We start from the raw sequence: 22,409 nt of genomic DNA, 5'->3' as shown, positions 1-22,409 counted from the left end.
AAAGCGTCTGATCATAACAGCATGGGAATGTTAGCACGAGCTCTGCAAAGTAGCACTCCAGTCACATCACGTCATACAGCACTTGATTGCTTAAAATCAAGAAGCTTTACAGTATCAAACATGAAAAACAGTGTTAGTACCTCATTTTTTTTACAAGCACATTCAAAGACGCGACCCACGCGAGTGAAGGCGGAGCCTCAGCGCACACCTCCTATTACGTTATCGTCACTGACCAATGGTAGTACGAAGGTGTTTTGCAGCTGAAGCGAACTTTTCCTGAAAGTTCGCTTTGGCAAGCCGTTTCGAACTTCCAAAAAGAACACAAAACGAACTTCTTTTTGGCCTGATTTTGTTCGAAATGACGTCACATCAGTTTGTTCTTCGATTTCGTTTGAAGTATACCGGAGCCTTAAGGGTCTTATATAGCAAAATTATCAGTCATTTTCTTAAAAAATTAAAAAAGGACATATTTTTAACCACAAATGCTCAGCTCTGCGATTCGCCACGCATTACGTAATCACGTTGGAAAGGTCACGCGTGACATAGGCGGAATTTGACTATATCTTCAAAGTTTGACCCAAAACAGACCCAAATGTTACCATTCAAATGTTTAATAAAAGAACTAAATATATTCAGGTTTGGTATGACATGAAGGTAAATAACGACAGAAGTTTTCATTTTTTAGGTGAACTGTTCCTTTAAATGGAGCACCACAGTTAACAGGGGTGGAGGAGAAAACAACAGAAGCATTTTTCTGTTCGAATTGACCGTAAGGTTCATGTCCAAGTCCATAAATTCCTCCACATTCCAAAGCATGAGATTACTTTGACAGGCTGTTTACAAGTGAACACATACATTCGAGATGATGGTCTTGAAATGCCCCGTGGGCTTCTCTGGAGATGGGCTTACCAAGCACATCACATGGAACACCCAGGGGGTTTAGTGTCAGGACCCTCCAGGTGAGCTTTCCCTGGGAAGTGATGTATGATGTGCTGCTTCTAAATTCAGAGAAAGCAGTCAGGGGTCCCTGTGTGAAGCCGGCTGTACTGTTTGAGCATCTCAACAAGAAATACTCATACCGGTCACTGCATTAATTTTCTTTTTTAGGGTTCAGGTGCAATCCTAGTGTTTTACATCAGCAAGTGAACTGTTACACTCAATATCATACCATTTTTCAAGAGACATTCGTCAATTCAGTGAATCTATTGATTATTTTTGCTCACCGTGTTTTTCTCGTAGAACTACTCTATTTGTTTGTTGACATTCATATGTTGCTTGATGATTATACAAGATTGAATCAGTGTCAGAAAAATGTGCCTTGTATATCACAGATCGCTCTATTTTTATGAAGCCACACAGTGGAAGACCTAGTATGGAGCCAGAAATGAACATCTAAATTGAACTTGAGTCTTCTGAGAATTTGAAGAATTTGCTGCTTTTTAGGGAAGAACAATATATCAGCACCACGTTGGTTATCAGATGATATTGGAGGATATTGGATGAATGCACCTGATTTTGGACAGACTTCTGAGGCAGTGTAAAGACCCGTTCACGCCAAGAACGATAACTATATTTGCATCCATACCAACGAACGGTAACAGTCTGTTTATTTTAAGCTCACGCGCTGTGGTTTCAGAGTGTGTGCAACATGTTTTTGCTGTTCTTGTTGCATTTACACGCCTTGAACCAGCAGATGTCCTCAGTGTGCTATGTTTCGAGTGAATAGCTAGTGTAATCGATCTGCCATTTTAAATGCGCAAGCACTTAAATTCGAAAGGATTCTGATTGGCTGTCAGTTTTTTATCTTTCAACAGCTGGAAAAAATCATTCTGAAATATTGTTTCTCTATGTCGTTATCATTATAGCTGTGGTGTGGATAGTGCTATTCTTTTATATTTAGAACAGTTTTAAGAATTCTAAATCTTTATCGTTATCTTTATAGTTATTAGTTAACAGTTTAATGAGCTATGGTGAGAACTAAACAAATATTTAATTACTACCATAGTAATTTCTTGCTAGAAATGACATGAGAAGTGGAAAACGTACATTTACTCACAAACTGACCAGAAACCACAACTTTCAGACGCCATCTTTTTCTAGCTCAGCTGTCACCGAATGGAACGCATAGGATTGTGGGATATCAAAGGCGGCAAAGGATACATCTATGCTGCATGCCTTCAAAAATCGATCAGATGAATGTATCTTGAGAGACAGAAAGTGAAGCTAATTGGATTCGGACGTGCCTTGATGTTTTCCTACCTTGGAATGTGTCCTCAGAGGCTCCGAAGGCAGCATTTTTAAGTTTTCGGATGCAGACGGTTTCTCCAAAAAGAAGGTCAAGAACAGGAATATACACTACCAGTCAAAAGTTTGGAAACATTACTGTTTTTAATGTTTTTGAACAAAGTCTCTTATGCTCATTAAGGCTGTGTTTATTTCATAATAAATACAGAAAAAACAATAATATTGTGAAATGTTATTACAATTTAAAATTATGGTTCTCTATTTTAATATACTTTAATATATCATTTATTTCTGTGATCAAAGCTGAATTTTCAGCATCATTACTCCAGTCTTCAGTGTCACATGATCCTTCAGAAATCATATGTAATCAATATGCTGATTTATTATCAATGTTGGAAACAGATGTGCTGCTTAATATTATTTTATAACCTGTGATACTTTTTCAGGATTCTTTGATGAATAATAGGTAAAAAATATATATATATCAGATATATATATCAGCATTTATTTATGAAATGTAATAGAAATATTTTGTAACAATATATACTAATACTGAAGTTTGGGGTCAGTAATTTTTCTTTTTTCTTTTTTTTTTTTTGAAAGAAATTAATACTTGTATTCATCACGGATGTGTTAAATTGATAAAAAAGTGATAGTAAAGATTTATATTGTTAGAAAAGATTTATATTTTGAATAAATGCTGTTCTTTTAACCTTTCATTCATCAATGAATCCTGAAAAAAGTATCACAGGTTCCAAATATATATATATATATATATATATATATATATATATATATATATATATATATATATATATATATATATATATATATATATATATATATATTAAGCAGCACAACTGTTTCCAACATTGATAATAACGGAGTATCAAATCAGCATATTACATTGATTTCTGAAGGATCATGTGACACTGAAGACTGGAGTAATGATGCTAAAAATTCAGCTTTGCATCTCAGAAATGAATTGTACTTTAAAGTATATTAAAATAGAAAACCATCATTATAAATTGTAATAATATTTCACAATCCTACAGTTTTTTCTGTATTTATTATGAAATAAATGCAGCCTTAATGAGCATAAGAGACTTCGTTCAAAAACATTAAAAATAGTAATGTTTCCAAACCTTTGACTGGTAGTCTAGGTCAGGACTTGATTTTGTCCATTGGGAATTGATTGGATGGTTGTGGTTTGCTATGGCTGTGATGTCATGTGAGTGACCGGTTGTCCCGCCCTCATGCCAGTTTGTTCTTAAAATGCCTATTTGTGTGTTCAGCAGACATGAGGGTGAGTAAATGATTAAACTATATTAGCATCCACCAACACATGATGATATTCTGTTTATTATAAACCCGAGCTGCAGTTTTGTTTTGCTCTTAGGCAGGATGAATTCTGATTGGTTGTTAATGATTTTATAGTTCATCAGCTGGAAAAAAAAAAAAATGTTCTGAAAGTGATTCCAAGGTTATTGTTTCTCTGTGGCATTATTGTTATAGTTGTGGTGTGAACTCTGTTATTCTTTAATATTTAGGTAGATTTTTAGAACTATACCTCTATCCTTATCATTATAGTTATCGTCCTTGGTGTGAACGTGCCTTAAGAATGTCTTTGTGAGTCTTGCAATTGCAAGAAAAAAGTCAGAATTGAAAATTTAGATCATCAAACACACATCAAACTTGTAATTCTGAGACTTTTTCTTGCAACAGTGAGATATAAACTCACAATTCTGACTTCTTTTCTCCAAATTGTGAGATATAAACTCGCAATGGTGAGTTATAAAGTCCAATTCTGAAAAAAAAGACTACTTTTTCTCAGAATTGTGTTTAAAACTCACAATTCTGACTTTATATCTTGCAATTTTGACTATATAATGCGCAATTCTGACTTTATAACTTCAGAATTGTGAGATAAAAAAATCACAATTGTACCTTTTTAATTTTTTATTCAGTGGCAGTAATAAGCTTCCATTGTTTCATGAATGAAGCCCTGTGTGTAGAATTTATACATAACTAAATGTTAACTTAGAAAACAGCACATATTTACTTTTAGTTTTTTTTTTTTTATAAACATCAAAAATGACGTTTACCTTGCTGTACTTGTGCTGCTCTCCTGTTGTGCTCCTTTGTAAGACAATAATTTATTTGTGGAGCTGACAACCTTCTCCTTGACAACATGGATGGTTGAAATTTTTGACATACTCGCTCTGACCATTTATGCGGCAGTATATTTACTGAAACTTCACCTTGTCCACCCATCTGGAATTGGAGCCCTGAGCTTGACAGTTCATATCCCCAACTGACTGCACCATATTACAGCACTGGGCTCAAATCATAATCTTCCTGACTGGTAGAAAAGCAGTGGTCTTTATCATTTAAATGGCTTCAGACTGGAAAGAATGGAATGTGATTATACACAATCTGTTTGCAGAGAACACCTGGAGAATGAAGCACGCCTGCCCTTATTAATGTCATCCACACAAACCCTGGACTCTGTCTGCTAACAAAGCAGCTCCACATTGGCCTTAATCACTGTCAGACGGAGTTCTTTTTGTATAAGGCATTCCTCTGCCAAAAACGCTCAATGACCCATCTAAATAAAGGTTATGCAGTGATTGGGAAATATAATGCAATTTGTGATAGAACTAAACTAAGAAGGTGCTCCAAGTTACCGTGATATAAGAGCAGTTCCACTTATTTTAATGTCTAGTTTTTCTGTTTTTCTTCACTAGCAGGTGCATTTGGAATCTGCATGTTAATTTTTTTTTTTTTTTTAAAGCAAAATAGCCTTAACTAGAAAATATAGGTGGTCATGGCACAGGCCCCGTTTACACTAGTGCATTTTTGTTTTAAAACGGCGTTTTAAAATGAAAATGATCCACGTCTACATTGGCGTTTCCACAGCGTTTCAGAAACGATCTCCGTCTACACTACACGGCCAAAAACGCATGTCACATGACCGTTCATGCACACTGGGCATGCGCGTACAAGTGTAAACAGTTGCCTCTTGTGGATGTAGGTAGCTACAGTATTAAAAAAATGTTGAGTTTAACTGCACAATGGCTGCTAAAAATGACAACAAAGCCAGCAAGTATTGCAGTTCAGTCTCCATGTGATTGTTTACATGGTCGTCAAAGATACGCAGAGCAAACGTGGGCAGCCCGCCATCATTTTCAAAAGTCTCCATTTTGGTCTGTTTATAATGAAAAAAGTTTTCAAACTAAAACGGGGTCTGCAGCGTTTTCGAAAGTCTCCCTTTTCGAGGTTCGAAACACCGGTGTAGTGTAAATGACAGGCATAACCGTAGCGAAACGTATGCGTTTTAAAATAAACGGGGCCTCAGAAATTGGTAGTAAACATCAAAAACAATTCAAAGAGATGGCACATATTAAATTAGACATTTTATTTTAAATGAAGTACAAAAACTGAAATAGTATTTTCTTGTCAAATGTACTCTAATTTTTATTTTAGAGTACGGTGCATGCTAGGTCATTAAAGGTGCCGTAGAACACGTTTTCAAAAGATGTTATATAAGTCTAAGGTGTCCCCTGAATGTGTCTGTGAAGTTTGTATGTCTAATCGTGTAAGTGCAGTGTTTATTTGGATGTTTACATTTGATTCTGAATGAGTTTGAGGCTATATGCTCCGTGGCTAACTGGCTAATGCTACACTGTTGGAGAGATTTATAAAGTATTAAGTTGTGTTTATAAATTATACAGACTGCAAGTGTTTAATAATGAAAATAATGACGGCTCTTGTCTCCGTGAATACAGTAAGAAATGATGGTAACTTTAACCACATTTAACAGTACATTAGCAACATGCTAACGAAACATTTAGAGAAACAGTTTACAAATATCACTAAAAATATGTTATCATGGATCATGTCAGTTATTATTGCTCCATCTGCCATTTTTTACTATTGCTCTTGCTTGCTTACCTAGTCTGATGATTCAGCTGTGCACAGATCCAGACGTTAATACTGGCTGCCCTTGTCTAATGACTTGAACATGAGCTGGCATATGCAAATATTGGGGTCATACATATTAATGATCCCGACTGTTACGTAACAGTCGGTGTTATGTTGAGATTCATCTGTTCTTCAGAGGTCTTTAAACAAATGAGATTTACATAAGAAGGAGGAAACAATGGAGTTTGAGACTCACTGTATGTCATTTCCATGTACTGAACTCTTGTTATTCAACTATGCCGAGGTAAATTCAATTTCTGATTGTACGGCACCTTTAAAATAAAAAAAAAAATAGATGATGCCTTACTGGGACATTACTTGTCCTTGGGTTAGTTCACCCAAAAATTATCCCATAAATTTACTCACCCTCAAGCCATCCTATGTGTATATTTATTTCTTCTTTTAGACAATACAATCTGAGTTATATTAAAAAATATCCTGGCTCTTCCAAGCTTTATAATGGGAGTGAATGATACCATTTTTTTAAGCCCAAAAAAGCTCATCCATCCATCATAAAAGTAATCCATACAGCTCCAGTTAAAGCCCACCACTACACTTACCCCATCCCATGGTAAACATTTTATTCCCACTATTAATGCCCGTTTGGCACTTTATTTCCTCTTTTCAAATATTTTCTAATTTTTATTTAAAATTAACGCTTCTTCGAGCTGATATGCGATGAGAAAAGGAAAAAGGCGGATTCGAACTTGGGTTAGTCCAATCAAAGCTAACGTAACCTGCCTTATTCTCTACACCACTGATTGTATTATTACCAAGATTTCTTTTGTAATTTGTCAGGCTCAATCAGACAATGATGGCGGAGTTAGTGTAAATAGCATATCCCAACAAGGCGGGCTATTTGCACTTGGTGGATATAGACGCTCGGTTAAAATTATTGGAGTTTCAAAAAAGTGCAAAAACACTGTAAATATATCATAATACAAGAGATGCGTGCTATATGAAAAACCAATGTTCCTTGAAGAAATTGAAGCCATTATTTATTGATGTTCTTCCCCTCCAGTGAGCTATTAATTGACGGATCACTGAATCAGTCAAGACCTGGATCAAGTGACCACTTTGAAGCTCCATTATTTGTAATGGCATGGAAAAAAAGACCAGAACAGTATTACAGGTTTGGAGTAACATGGTGAGGGTGAATAGATGGTGACAGAATTTTTAGGCAAATTATTTCTTTAAAGCAAAGCATCGCTGCCAGCCAAAGTGCATGTCTGTCTCTATGTTTTTCTTCTTTTTTACAAAAAGGGACAGCACAGGCAGGCTGAAATTTGTTGAGGGAGAACTGGTTGTCTGGTGTAGTCAGTGAAGACAAGCGGAAATGGTTACCCCCTCACGGCAGCCTCCCTGTCACGCACTTCCCTGAAGTCTCTCTTCTGCTCCTCAGAGTACTAAGTGTCCTCAGGGGGTTCTGCTTAGGGGCCGGCGGGACTTTTCGTGGTTATAATTCAGAGGCTGGAAAGTTGGTGTCAAAAGGAGCTCTGCATTTGAACAATGAACAGACGACACAGACTGTAGGCGCTGTTTCTCCCCATAAAGTCAATTCTGAATTGGCTTTGCAGCCCATTTACTTCTGTAATGTGACAATTCAGAGTGAAAATGAATATATTTAATAAGAAAAAAAGGGGGTGGGAAATGATTGGATTGTGAAGATGGGCATTACATACCTGAATAGCGTCAGACCTGAAGACTACTTCAGCCCGATGTTGCAAAAAAGTATCTGTTTTACAAGGTGGCAATTTCATACGATGTTTGAATGGAAATGTGCAGGGTTTTTTAACCCCATAACCCTAAACCAAACCAGCAGTAAGCAGATTGTACATAAATGTATGAATGAGAACTTATGAATTCATACATATTAGCCATGAATTCGTCAAAATGTAAAATTGTTATGAATTGCCATGGGATTGTGTTGGATTTTTAGTTATTGGTTAATGTTATCCATTAGCTAGCCTGGGGGGGGAGTACATATTACTTTTAATAATTTATACATTTATTTTATATTATAAATAATTAAGTATATGCTCAATTATGATGTAATTGTTGAATTTATTTCCAGGTTTTGGGTATTAAAGGGGACCTATTATGCCCCTTTCCACAAGATGTAATATAGTCTCTGGTGTCTCCAGAATGTGTCTGTGAAGTTTCAACTCAAAATACCCCACAGATCATTTATTATAGCTTGTCAAATTTGCCCCTATTTGGGTGTGAGCAAAAACACACCATTTATGTGTGTGTCCCTTTAAATGCAAATGAGCTGATGCTCCCGCCCACTTTCCAGAAGAGGGCGGAGCTTTAACAGCTCAACAACAACAAAGCTGGAGAATCTCACGCAGCAGAAATGAGGATTGTCAGTAACGGTGTTCAGCCTTACATTGTTCAAACCGGAGTCGACACTGATGGAAAGACTCAGGAAGAAGTTACAACTTTTAGACGTTTCTGAATGGTTAATGGATAAATTGATGTAGTTGCTGTGGAGTTGATTCAGCCCATCCACTAGCATGTGCCATCATGTTCATCTTTTGTGTTGAATTGATCCTCGTTTGTGAAGCAGTCCAGTGTAAAATGACGGCATGACAACAACACTCTACTACAACAACTCTTCCTCTTCTCTAAAGCAGCCCAACATGGCCCCGCCCCCTTTGTTGTGTGTTCTCAGGGGCGGGTTTTATGTAAATTTTACGGTTAGTGATGTCACTAACCTGGGAAGAAGCTTGTTGTAGTTCCAACCAGCCGTTTGTTGTAGTCCTTAAAAAGTGATTTCTGTAAAAGAAAATATCTCCTTTTCATTGAACTTTGAGCGTCGTAACTTTGCAGATGTTGTTTATGATCAAACAGCAACATTACACACTAACGTCTCGGTTACAAAGGTAACCCTCGTTCCCTGAAGGAGGGAACGGAGACGTACGTCGGACAGACCGACGAATAGGAATCTCGCTAGAGAGGCCAATCTACTTCGAGTGTAACTAAACGAGCCAATGCACATTGGCATGCAATCATATGCATCAGCTGCTCGCCTCGCAGCGCGGGTATATAATGAGCAGCAGGTGCGTTGCATCTTCAGGTTTTCGCTGAGGAGCCGAACCGGATAGGCGGCAGCATCAGCGGGGTACAGCGACTGTGGCGACGGGACGTACGTCTCCGTTCCCTCCTTCAGGGAACGAGGGTTACCTTGTAACCGAGACGTTCCCATTCAGTCGGTCACGTTTCGACGTACGTCGGACAGACCGACGAATAGGAATCCCTACCAAAGCGCCACAGGAGCTGCCCCCTTCCCAGCGCTCTGTTGCAAGCCACCTGAACCCCCTTGCCTGAGGATGGTGGGACAGGGCTAACACAGAGAGTCGATCACTGCTGTTCCCCAAAACCCATTCAGTGAGACTATTGGATAACGCTGGGAAAAGCGTACCCTTCGCTGGGAAAGGAACGCTGCGGAAGCCACATCCTTCCCGAAGGAGTTATGTGGAGAAGTACATATGGACTAACCCTGTAGGGCTGTGCTACATATGGAAGAGCTGGGGTGACTCCAACCCGATGAAGGGTAGGTTCTCCCAGAGGGAAAGACACGGGCTTCGTTTAGGAGCAACCGTGGAACCAACCATATGGGATCCCCGTAGGGTCACACATATGGAACCCAGCCTAAACCCGGTTCTCAAGGATACAACGGAGTATAGGCCTGGCGCCAGACGCTCCGCCACGTCGGCTGCCGAAGGGATATCGGAGGACTCGACAGGGTCTGCCTTGTAGGGACTCTCTGGAGAAAAGAAGCGCATGTAGCGCAGCAAGCCGACACTAAGCCGGGGCCTCTCCGTGCCTCTGACCTGTGGCGAGAACATGGGAGGAGACCGGCTCGACACGAAGGCTATAGTATCTAGCGAACGTGTTAGGTGTCGCCCAGCCCGCAGCTCTACAAATGTCTGTCAGCGAGGCGCCACGAGCCAGCGCCCAGGAGGATGCGACACCTCTCGTGGAGTGAGCATGCAACCTGAGCGGGCAGGGCACACCCTGAGCTTGGTAAGCCAGGGCGATGGCATCCACTATCCAGTGGGCCATCCTCTGCTTGGAGACAGCCTTTCCCTTCTGCTGGCCTCCATAACAGACAAGAGCTGGTCTGAGGTCCTGAGGCTTTAGGTTCTGTCTATGTACAGTCGCAAAGCGCGGACTGGACAGAGTAAAGCCAGGGCTGGGTCTGCCTCCTCCGAGGGCAGCGCTTGCAGGCTCACCACCTGGTCCCTGAAGGGACTGGTAGGAACCTTGGGCACATAGCCAGGCCGGGGTCTTAGTACCACGTGGCTATCACCCGGCCCGAACTCCAGGCACGATTCGTCGACCGAAAATGACTGCAGGTCCCCTACCCTCTTGATGGAGGCCAATGCCACCAGCAGCAAAGTCTTCATAGACAGAATCTTTAAGTCTACTGACAGCAAAGGCTCAAAGGGAGCAATCTGAAGTGCTCTCAGCACCAGAGTGAGGTCCCAAGAGGGTATGGAGAGGGGACGAGAAGGATTTAACCGTCTCGCCCCCCTAAGGAACCTGATGACCAGGTCGTGCTGACCAACAGATTTGCCATCTAAGTGGTCGTGGTAAGCGGATATAGCAGCAGTATGGACTTTTGAGGGTGGAGGGGGGACAGCCTACGCTCCAACCCTACTGCAAGAAGGAAAGCACGACTCTGATCGAGCATCTTCGGGGGTCTTCCCGGCGAGAAGAGCACCACTCGACGAACAGGTTCCACTTTGGAGGCGTAAGCACGTCTCGTAGACCGTGCACGTGCCGAAGTGATGGTGTTAAGTACCTCAGGGGGTAAGTCACCTAGAACCTCCGCATCCCGTCCAAGGGACCAGACATGGAGTTTCCAGAGGTCTGGACGCGGGTGCCAAAGAGTGCCCCGTCTCTGAGAAAGAAGGTCTTTCCTCAGAGGGATGGGCCAGGGAGGGGCTGTCGCGAGGAGTGAGTTCTGGGAACCAGGTCCGGTTGGGCCAGTAAGGCGCAACTAACAAGACCTGCTCCTCGTCCTCCCTGACTTTGCACAGGGTCTGTGCAAGTAGGCTCACTGGGGGAAACGCATATTTGCGCAGGCCCCGGGGCCAGCTGTGAGCCAGTGCATCTGTCCCGAGTGTTCCCTCGGTCAGAGAGTAAAACAACTGGCAGTGGGAGGTTTCTGGTGAGGCAAACAGGTCTACCTGAGCCTTTCCGAATTCTCTCCAGATCAGCTGAACCACCTGGGGGTGGAGTCGCCACTCTCCTGGCAGCGCAGCTCGTGATAGCTCGTCGGCCACACGGTTGAGCACACCGGAGACATGAATGGCGCGAAGCGACCTCAGATGCTTCCGACTCCACAGGAGGAGATGGCGGGCGAGTTGTGACATGCGACGGGAGCGTAGACCACCTTGACGGTTGATGTACGCAACGGTCGCAGTGTTGTCCATACGGACCAGTACATGCTTGCCCTGAAGCAGGCCTTTGAGGCGGCTCCAGAGCAAGGCGTACTGCCAGCAACTCGAGGCAATTGATGTGCCAATGCAGATGGGGTCCCGTCCAAACCCCTGAGACTGCATGCCCGTATTACGTGGCACCCCAGCCGGTGGCAGAAGCATCTGTGAACACCACAGCATGCCGGGACACCTGTTCTAGGGGCACTCCTGCCCGAAGAAACAAGGGGTCCGACCACGGACTGAAGGTTCGGCGGCACTCCTGAGTGATTGGCACCCGGAATGTGCCGCGCTGCCACGCCCATCTCGGGACTCGGCCATGAAGCCAGTGCTGAAGGCGGTCTCATATGAAGCAGACCGAGCGGTGTTACAGCCGCAGCAGCCGCCATATGCCCCAGGAGCCTCTGAAAGAACTTCAGTGGGACCGCTGTCCTGCCATTGAATGTATTCAGGCAGTTCAACACTGACCGAGCACGTTCCTCTGTGAGGCGTGCTATCTGCTCGACCGAATCCAACTCCATACCGAGAAAAGAGATCATCTGCACCGGGGCGAGTTTGCTCTTTTCCCAGTTGACCTGAAGCCCCAACTGGCTGAGGTGTCTGAGCACCAAATCCCTGTGTTTGCACAACTGATCCCTGGACTGTGCTAGAATGAGCCAGTCGTCGAGATAGTTGAGAATGCGAACACCCCGTTCTCTCATGGGAACAAGGGCTCCCTCCACGACTTTCGTGAAGACGCGGGGAGACAGGGCCAGCCCGAAGGGTAGGACTCTGTACTGATATGCTCAACCTTCGAACGCGAATCTCAGGAATGGCCTGTGTCGCGGAAGAATTGAAACATGGAAGTACGCGTCCTTCAGGTCAATCGCTGCAAACCAATCTCGGGGACGGATGCACTCGAAAATGCGTTTCTGCGTGAGCATTTTGAATGGTAGCTTGTGGAGGCTCCGATTCAAAACTCGCAGGTCCAAGATCGGTCGTAACCCGCCGCTTTTCCTGGGTACAATGAAGTAGGGGCTGTAGAACCCCGACCTCAAATCGGCTGGAGGGACCGGCTCTATCGCGTCCTTCGCCAGTAGGACTGCGATCTCCGCACGCAGGACAGGGGCATCGGCATCTTTCACTGTAGTGAAGAGGACGTCCCTGAACTTGGGGGGGGGAGCCGGGCGAACTGAATCGCAAAGCCGACCCTGATGGTCCGAAGGAGCCAGCGAGACGGACTGGGGAGCGCTAACCCGGCTCGCAGAGACCGTACAAGCAGGACCAAAGGGACCACCGGTGTACCCGCAGCAGGGCAGCGAGGTGGAACACAGGGACGCGGCTCGGGGGGCTCTCTTTGTGAGGCGGCCCGAAGCGGCGTCACAGTGTGCTAGGCAACACTTACCTGGCTCCACGGATGGACAGAGGGAGCAGTCGAGGCTTTGGCTGCCCGCTGCTCGCTGCTGTCCACTGGCGACAGAAGAGGGGATGAGAGTGGTGAGGTTTTTCTCCTCCCACTGCTCTCCAAACCCTCTTCAGACCTGGAAATGGAGGAACTGCTCTTTAAAATTTGGGTACCGCTGCCTCTTGGGTCAGTGGCGGAACAGAAACAAACCCAATAAAGGATTTACCACCTGGCCCTCCTCCAGGGGTGGAAGAGCAGCCCCACCCATCTCTGGGTCGCCCGTCTCAGGGGTGATTCTCACCAACCAGTTAAACAGCTGCAGAGACGGGAGGCGTCATCTCCCCGCAATGGATACAGCAGAGCCTGCTGGGCCGGAGTTTCTTGCAGGGGACGACACCCTTGGCGACGAGCAGACTGAGGGGCGGCCCAAGAGGAACTCAATGGTTTGTCATGGGAAGCTCCCCTATCCGCTACTAACTGAGGAGAACCGCTGGGCTCAGTCCTCGACAGTGTCACCGAAAGGCCACCTCGTAAGATGGGAGCATTGAGAAAGCATTTAGCTTGACAACCTCTCACACCTCACAAGGTAAGCCAGGGGGCACTTCTGGACCACGGAGGTGGACATCGTCTGGCTGAGGGCCTGCGCCGTGACTTTGATCACGGTTAGTCAACAAAGCGCAGCTCAACCCCAGCACAGAACTACCCTCATGCAAAAAGAGTGCCTTGGCCTCCCATGCAGGGTGGGTGTGGTCTGTGTACAGCCACCCCATCCAAGAGGGTAGTGAGAGAGGAAAAACTTATGCAGATTGGCACCTTTGGCATTCCATATTTATGGCACCAATATACCCCCATACTGCCAAGTTTTCCATGCACATCTGGAAGACCCAGGAAAGCATGGCTGTAAACTCTGAATCTGAGTCAGCATAAGCACACACCATTACAGTGGGCAGCGTCACCCTCATTTCTAGAGCATAACAGCACTCTCTCCGATGCTGCAATCGACGTCTGTCCCTCAGCTGGAGCTCTGAATGAAATGCTAGGTTCCCCTATGAAAAGGACCAGCAATCCAATCCAGAAACTGCACAGCTTGCAATGCGCTAGAGAGGGAGGGGCCCTAGGGGTTGGTTCCCCGAAGGAACCCCTCAACCTCATGTCACCCAAGCCATATCAGCAAAGTAGACCTCTTCTGGTGCACCAGAGAGGGCGCTACAATGGAGATTACGCAAGGGAACCGCGCATCTAGAGCGCCGAGCGAGCGCTGGGTTGCCGTGACAACCCGCGCTGCAGCCCGGCAGCTCGACGGCACACGACACGCAGAGGAGCGAGAGGTTTGCTCTCGCTGATCTCCGCGGTCTCCCAGAGTGTCGGGCAGAGCCGCGGCTGTGCTTTTACACACAAGCGGCAGCTGGCCAACAACAGAGGGGACTCAAGCTTCCCGGAGAAAGAAGAGTCACGACCGGCGTGTCGACGTGATCATGTTCTCATATGAAAACATGAACACCCACGAACATCATTTCAGCACGCGCCCAGACATGCGAAACGGTGATCGTGGCCGTCAGTGAGGACAGGAACGATCGCATCCAGAAACACAAGTAGGATGTCGTCTTTAAAAAGACGCGAATCTACTTGTGTAAGCTCTTTCAGGGACTTTACTCTTTTAGAAGTGCTGAAGCACGCAGGGGAACGGCCACCGCAACACAGACAGGGATTGTGTGCAGCCTGTCATGTGCTTTCTCTCTCTTTGAAGGCGCTCACTCTTACCAGCCGTAAAAACGGCTTTTCAGCGCTCAAAAGCGCACCGTACCGGCCGTGAGAACAGCCTTCTGACGCTGTCAAACAGCTATTTGCTCAAAAACGGCAAACGAAACAGAAAAAGAGAGGACGTCGACCCCGCTGCTGTGCTGTTCGCCCGCACTCGGAAAAGAAGAGAAGTTCAACCAAAAGCTTGACTCGTCTTCTAGCAGACACTCGCTTGCAGAGAACAGGAACAAACACCGTTCGGCTCCGAAGCGAAAAGCTGAAGATGCAACGCACCTGCTGCTCATTATATACCCGCGCTGCGAGGCGAGCAGCTGATGCATATGATTGCATGCCAATGTGCATTGGCTCGTTTAGTTACACTCGAAGTAGATTGGCCTCTCTAGCGAGATTCCTATTCGTCGGTCTGTCCGACGTACGTCGAACGTGACCGACTGAATGGGAACTAAAGTTAAAAAAGAAATGATAATCGAGGACCCCTTTAATAGCTTTTCTGATTTATAATGAGCATCTATCTTCCTATCTTCACTGTTTTTCATTCGTTGCAGAGTAGCATTTAAAAGACTAGGGTGCTGAAAATGCTGTCTTTTCCCGACAGAGTAATTAATTGGTTTGGTTGCAAATTAGCAAGCATCTCTTGCTTCGGGAAGGACTCCTGCCTTGATAACAACCAGGTGCCACTGCACAGTACAGCAGGAAGGCCATGTATCAGCTAGCAGAGGACTAGCAGTGATTTGATATCATGCCTTGATATCAGCAAAACAACACTTTTCGCTGTGCTTATTTATGAAGAACCGCTGTGTTGAATGTGGGTTCGTTTTCTTCCTTCAGTTTCTCTGTTTCTACAAGCCTTTTGTGAGATTGCTTGAGTTGCCTCTTCCTCTACCTGACTATCTATATTAGGTAACATGAGACCATGGTGTTTTTGCATAGTACAAATATCGAGCCAAATAGAATTCCTGAGAGAATATAATAGAAAGAGCAGTCACACTTTTGTGATTTGTTAAATTATTGCAATAACTCAGATCTCTGACCACATTGATATGTGGCAAACAGAGAATGTAAAATCATTCAAGAAGAATATTTTCTAAGTGTAAATTCACCCTGTCTTATGTCTTATTGATTTTATTGTGAAAGATTCATCCTTTTAAAAGTTTCAGATTTTTCAAATGATTTTTTGAAGGATCATGGGACACTGAAGACTGGAGTAATGATGCTCAAAATTCAGCTTTGCATCACAGGAATAAATTATATTTTAAACTATATTAAAATAGAAAATGATTTTTATAAATTGTAATAATATTTCACAATTTTACTGTTTTTTTTTTTTTTATCGAATAAATGCAGGCTTAATGAGCATAAGAGACTTCTTTCAAAAACATCCCAACTTTTTACCGGTACTGTATATGAATATTGCTGTACATGTACTTTATACTGTATATTTTTCAGACTTCTCTAATCATTTTGTACGCTTAAACCCCATCCTTTCTCACAATCAACCCAAAAATACTTCTATCTATCTATATATAGTAATAGAAGTAGAATATATAATTTAGACATGTGACAACACTACAGTAATCCTGCTGTCAAGTGTATCCGAATGATCATATTTTCTAAATTAATGCATATGGAATCCTCCAAAATGTTGTAATTTCCAGTGGGAAATGATATTTTATCGAGCCCTGATTGTCTTTTGGGGGTTTGGAGGCATGTCAATTAAAGACTTATGATACAGACAAATTGGTCATGATTGAAGTTGTGATTGTGAATGTATACCCTAATTACATTATACTAGGGTTATCAACTTAGCTGATTAATTTACTGTGATTAATTGCATTAAAAAAGCATTTTGTCATGAATGGAGAAACTTGAGCCTGCTTTTAACTGAAAATGCCAGTGAAATGCTTGCTTTCAATATGGAAATACGGCAAACAGTTTTTGTTGTCATGTCTGTTAATGACTTTGTTATGTCTGTTTAATGATATGCTCATCTGACACTGTAACGTCTTTGCATTATGTTCATTTCTGGGCTTTTCGTGGTAAATATTGTGATTAATTCGATTAACATTTTTATATGATTAACATCTCTAATACACATTTTTGTATTGAATAATGCTAAAGCTTGCCAGTAAACACGGCTCACGTATCTCGTGGATTATGGGCTGACTTGGTTTGGCATTTCTCATCATGCATTGTGCATGACTGCACAATAATAATAAAATACATTGTTAACACATCAGTTACACATATTATGCATATTTTCTCTCCATTTTGTTGCATTAGCATTAAAAACATCCTGCGTTTGTCAGGAAGTGAAAAAGAGAGAAAGAAATGCGAAATCGCATCTATTTTAATCTGACTGAAATCACTTAAATGCACATCACGTCATAATTATGATTTCTGAACTCGTAAGAAGAATCTTCCCAGGAGGTCTTCAAGGCATTGCTGTCTGTGAACATGCCAAGCTGAATCCGCTGTGTGGTTTGGACCACCGCAATGTGTTTATCATGTGATCCCTATGCCAGGCTAGTGACAACCCTTGTTTGGCAGGGGTCTGAACCCTCCACGCCCAGCTGAACGACCCGAAGCTGCCCTGGAGAGCCATGCTTAGTTACTGAAGAATCAGCTGTTGACAGCAGCTATTTGGGGACTTCACCCCTGTGGTTTTGGTGAAAACAACAAGCACGGGGGCTCTGGAACATCAGCTTCAAGTCCTCGATTGTTAGAAGATAACAATCTCACACATACCCTATAGATAGGGACCTTGTGTTGTTGCGGCCCACGGTATGGGTGTTGTGCCGTACAGCTGCAATCACACCCATCAGATCCAGATGACCGAAACACTGGGCTGCAAGTGTGCAGCTGTGCACCGGTAGCTAAACGCATGACTGACCCTACAGTGAACAGACGCAGGGAGGGTGAAAGGAGTGTTTTTCCATGACTTGTTTATCCTCTGAGTATTTAAAATGACCCACCCAGGGTTGAGAAGTTATGGAAGCAAAACAAAGTCATTTAGCAGTTCATGCAGTCTAATTTCTGCTAAATCAAATTGTAGGTTTCTCTGCAGTACAAGGCAGGTTTCTACAGAAATGTTTCTGACTCAACAGCCGAATTGCTCATAGAAGCGCATGGCCTGTTATTTATTAGCATACGGGCTGCATTCCTCGGAGACCGAAAGACACAAATGACATGCATTTAGTGTGCGCTGTTACTTATTATGCACTAGGGCTGGTTGATGTATATGCAAATAAATCAGTGTTTTGGACCGATTCATTGAAACTCAGCTCAACTGTCATTTATGTTACTAAGATCTGGCATGGAAAATTAATTAATGCCTATATATATATATATATATATATATATATATATATATATATATATATATATATATATATAGTTTCAGCTCAAAATACCCCACAGATCATTTATTATAACTTTTCAAATTTGCCCCTATTTGGCTGTGAGCTATAAAACACAATTTTTGTGTGTGTCCCTTTAAATGCAAATGAGCTGCTCCACCCCCTTTCCAGAAGAGGGCGGAGCTTTAACAGCTCAACAACAACAAAGCTGGAGAATCTCACGCAGACAAAATGAGGATTGTCAGTAACGGTGTTCACAATGAGCAATATTCATTTGTTACAGTATTTATCTTTATTAATGTTAGTTAACAAAAATCCAGCTGTTCATGGTTTGTTCATGTTAGTTCACAATGAATTATTAAAAACTTTTGATTTTAATAATGTATTAGTGAGTGCTGAAATTAAAGGATTAGGATTCACTTTCAAATGAAAACTACCCCAAGCTTTATTCACCCTCAAGCCATCCAAGGTGTATATGACTTTCTTCTTTCTGATCAATACATTTGGAATTATATTAATAAATATCCTGATGCTTCCAAGCTTTATAATGGCAGTGAACAGGACCCATGAGAATGAATCTCAAATATGAATCTCGGGGGGTTAAATAAAGACCTTCTGAAGCGAAGCGATGCGTTTGTATAAGAAAAATATTCATATTTAACACATTATAGACCCCTTAAAAGTTTGTAAACATTGCAACGTTTCCTGGTGGGCGAGGCTTAGATGGAGGCAAAAAGAGGTGCTGGACGCAATGTTGACAAGTGTAAGCTAGCACATTTTCGGAGGGATTTATTAAACATGGATGCAGAAGAAGGTTTGGAACTGTCCGAATATGTACAGTCACTGACTCTGTGGGACCGTGACAGCTATTTTTGTAAATTAACTCTCGTGGATGGAAGCAGGCTGCCTGACCCGTATGCCATACGGCCACGGGAGTGGCATGAAGACTTGACAAAAACAGAAACTTGCTGATTTGTACTAGATAAAACCAACACACCATTACATATGCATCGATTATTTTACCTGATATGAAGTGTGCACTGCAAACACGAGCATTATTTATGATCGTCTCCGTCTAGTCTGTACGCCATATTGCATTCAACCACAATTGTCTTCTTGATTTCTGTGAAGGAATGTCTGCCGGGATCTGGTAAAACTTTAGTTTTGAACCAAAAGTCCTGTTCCTTCTATTCTGGCAGCCAAAAACACAAAAAGACGACATTTTAAAGTCAAAACCCTTAAACTTTTAGCGCACCTTCTATGAGTTCTTCCTTATGTTTTGCCTTATTGTGACGTCACAGTGACGTAGGCGATTAAGGGGTCTATAAAGTAAAATATCTTGCTTCTGCCAGACCGCCTTCCCTAATCAAGTTACAAAGAAAGTGTAAAACTCTTGCAATTCAAAAAGTTTACACTACGTCCCACGCCTTCCCTATTCAACTTACAGAAAAGTGTAACTGACGCTTGGATGCATCAGGATATTTATTAATATATTTCAGATTGTGTTCATCCGAAAGAAGAAAGGCATATGCACTTAGGATGGCTTGAGAGTGAGTAAAGCTTGGGGTAATTTTCATTTTAAAGTGAACTAATCCTTTAACATGAACTAAGATTAATAAATGCTATAGAAGTGTTGTTCATACCCTGTTTTCTATGGAATAGAATATCATAGAAAATAATATACATTTAATTAAAATACATTTTAATGTATATACATATTTTTTAAAAACTAATAGTATTTAGGATTTTATTAAGTAAAATGTAAAATCATTTATTTGAAAATAAATATTCAATATATCAGCCAGCCCTGGTCTGTGCCCAGCTTGAGTGTGTATTCATCCATACTCAGCACACAAACATGCGTGCGCGCTGATAAGGTGAACATGCAGTGGGCTGAAATGCCAGCGCTTGTATCAGCGAAGTGTGTTTGCACTGCAAATAAGACTTCATAATGTTGCTGGCAGATAGAAGTGTCTTCAGGGTCGGGGTCATTCTTATTTTGAAAATGCGCTGCTCTCTGCCACCATTTATCTATCGTGTAAGTCGAGAGAGGCTATGAACGTAGAAACTGCATAATCCTTTATAACAAGTCTACGTTTCTCTCATATTCCGAGATTTTTGATACCCCTTGGACAACAAATGCACATGTAATTGGCCATGTGCTCTTTTCTAGCATTCAGTAGCCTCATTAATTCAGCATCATCAGACAAGTTAAAGCCCACGATTTTAACGATACTGTGAAAATGTACTGGGCCCGATTCTGAGATTTTAAAATACTCTGTTTGATCTGGTAATTTATTATGAATTTTTGTTGCTGTGGCATCCTCATTGATATGTGTCTCTTTCATTTTCGTTCAGATGAAAACTGGGATGACGACCAGCTCTTGGGCTTTGAGCCATGCAATGAAAACCTGGTTACAGGCTGTAACATCATTGATGGGAAGTGTGAATGTGACAGTGTACGAACATGCAACAACCCATTTGAGTTCGCTAGCCAGGAAGCCTGTCAGACAGCCCTGCAGAAGATTGAAGGTACCTCTTATTTCTTCATTCTCATTATCTTTTCTCTCTGTCTGCTTCCAGCGTGAAACAGACTTGTACCTGCATGCGCGTGTCTTTCTGCAGTAGTCATAATGTCATCATGCTATTTAATACGTCCATGATGGGTTTCATCTTTAAAATATGTGTTTGAACTCTCGATTGCTTGATTTTGTGAACATACTCTAAAACGGCTTTATTATAAGTCCCTGTACAATTGTTGCGGGGCAAATTTCATGAAACATTGATGTTTTTAAAGATATTGAGAATTTGATGTGTTGTTTTTCCATGTATTTTACCTAATTATCTATAATTAGGTTTGCTATTTGGAATCAGCTTCCTTATTAGTTTTGAGAGAATCCAAAAAGAATCATTTTTAGTGAAGTGATGATTTAACCTCTGAACTAATTTAAATGAATGCATAATTAATAAAAATGTGAATGTCAGCCACAGTCAATGAAGTTCCATTTTAAGGTATTTGCAACTTTTTATCACTCAATTCTGAAATTATAACTCGTAATTCAGATTTTTTTTCTCAGAATTGCAAGATATATACTCACAATTATGTCTTCTAAAGTCAGATTTATATCTCGCAATTCTGATTTTATATCTCGCAATTCTGACTTTATAACTCACTAACTTTATATCAGGTAATTCTGAATTTATATCACGCAATTCTGAATTTATATCACGCAATTCTGACTTTATATCACGCAATTCTGACTCTATAACTTGCAATTCTGAGAAAGTCAAAATTGTGAGCTACAAAAAAAAATCGCAATTACCTTTTTTATTTTTTATTTCATGGTGGAAATAACATTCCATACTAAACAATATATAAAATATAAACTCTTAATTCTGACTTTGTATCACAATTCTGACTTTATAACTCGTAATTCTGACTTTATATCACACAGTTTTGACTAACTTGCAATTTTATCTGGCAATTTTATATCTCACAATTCTGACTTTATATCACACAATTCTGACTTTATATGTCGCAATTCTGACTTTATATCTTGCAATTCTGACTTTATATTGTGCAATTCTGACTTTATATCATGCAATTCTGACTTTATATTGTGCAATTCTGACTTTATATCTCGCAATTCTGACTTTATATTGTGCAATTCTGACTTTATATCTCGCAATTCTGACTTTATATCACGCAATTCTGACTTTATATCACACAATTCTGATTTTATATCTCGCAATTCTGAATTTATATCTCGCAATTCTGACTATATCTCACAATTCTGAATTTATATCTCGCAATTCTGAATTTATATCTCGCAATTCTGACTATATCTTGCAATTCTGACTTTGTATCTCGCAATTCTGACTATATCTCGCAATTCTGAATTTATATCTCGCAATTCTGACTTTGTATCTCGCAATTCTAACTTTATATCTCACAATTCTGAATTTATATCTCGCAATTCTGACTTTATATCTTGCAATTCTGACTTTGTATCTCGTAATTCTGACTATATTTCACAAATCTGACTTTATATCTCGCACTTCTGACTTTATATCGCAATTCTGACTTTGTATCTCGCAATTCTGACTATATCTCACAATTCTGAATTTATATCTTGCAATTCTGACTTTGTATCTCGCAATTCTGACTATATCTCGCAATTCTGAATTTATATCGCACAATTTTGACTTTATATCTCGCAATTCTGACAATAT

General features: G+C 41.7%; 1 protein-coding gene across 3 annotated transcripts in view; it reads left to right on the top strand.

Annotated features, from left to right (window-relative positions):
* crim1 (cysteine rich transmembrane BMP regulator 1 (chordin-like)) overlaps positions 1 to 22,409 on the top strand; it is a 151,419-nt gene that overhangs the window by 4,835 nt on the left and 124,175 nt on the right. For all 3 annotated transcript variants that reach the window (XM_067367414.1, XM_067367415.1, XM_067367413.1), the window contains exon 2: positions 20,535 to 20,708. In XM_067367414.1, coding sequence (XP_067223515.1) covers positions 20,535 to 20,708 — 174 coding nt within the window. The remainder of the gene's footprint in view (positions 1 to 20,534; positions 20,709 to 22,409) is intronic.

Source organism: Chanodichthys erythropterus, chromosome 18, assembly GCF_024489055.1.
Source record: "Chanodichthys erythropterus isolate Z2021 chromosome 18, ASM2448905v1, whole genome shotgun sequence".
NCBI classification, from domain to species: Eukaryota; Metazoa; Chordata; class Actinopteri; order Cypriniformes; family Xenocyprididae; genus Chanodichthys; species Chanodichthys erythropterus.
Note: the sequence above shows the minus strand (reverse complement) of the source record. Positions and strands in the feature narration are given on the sequence as shown.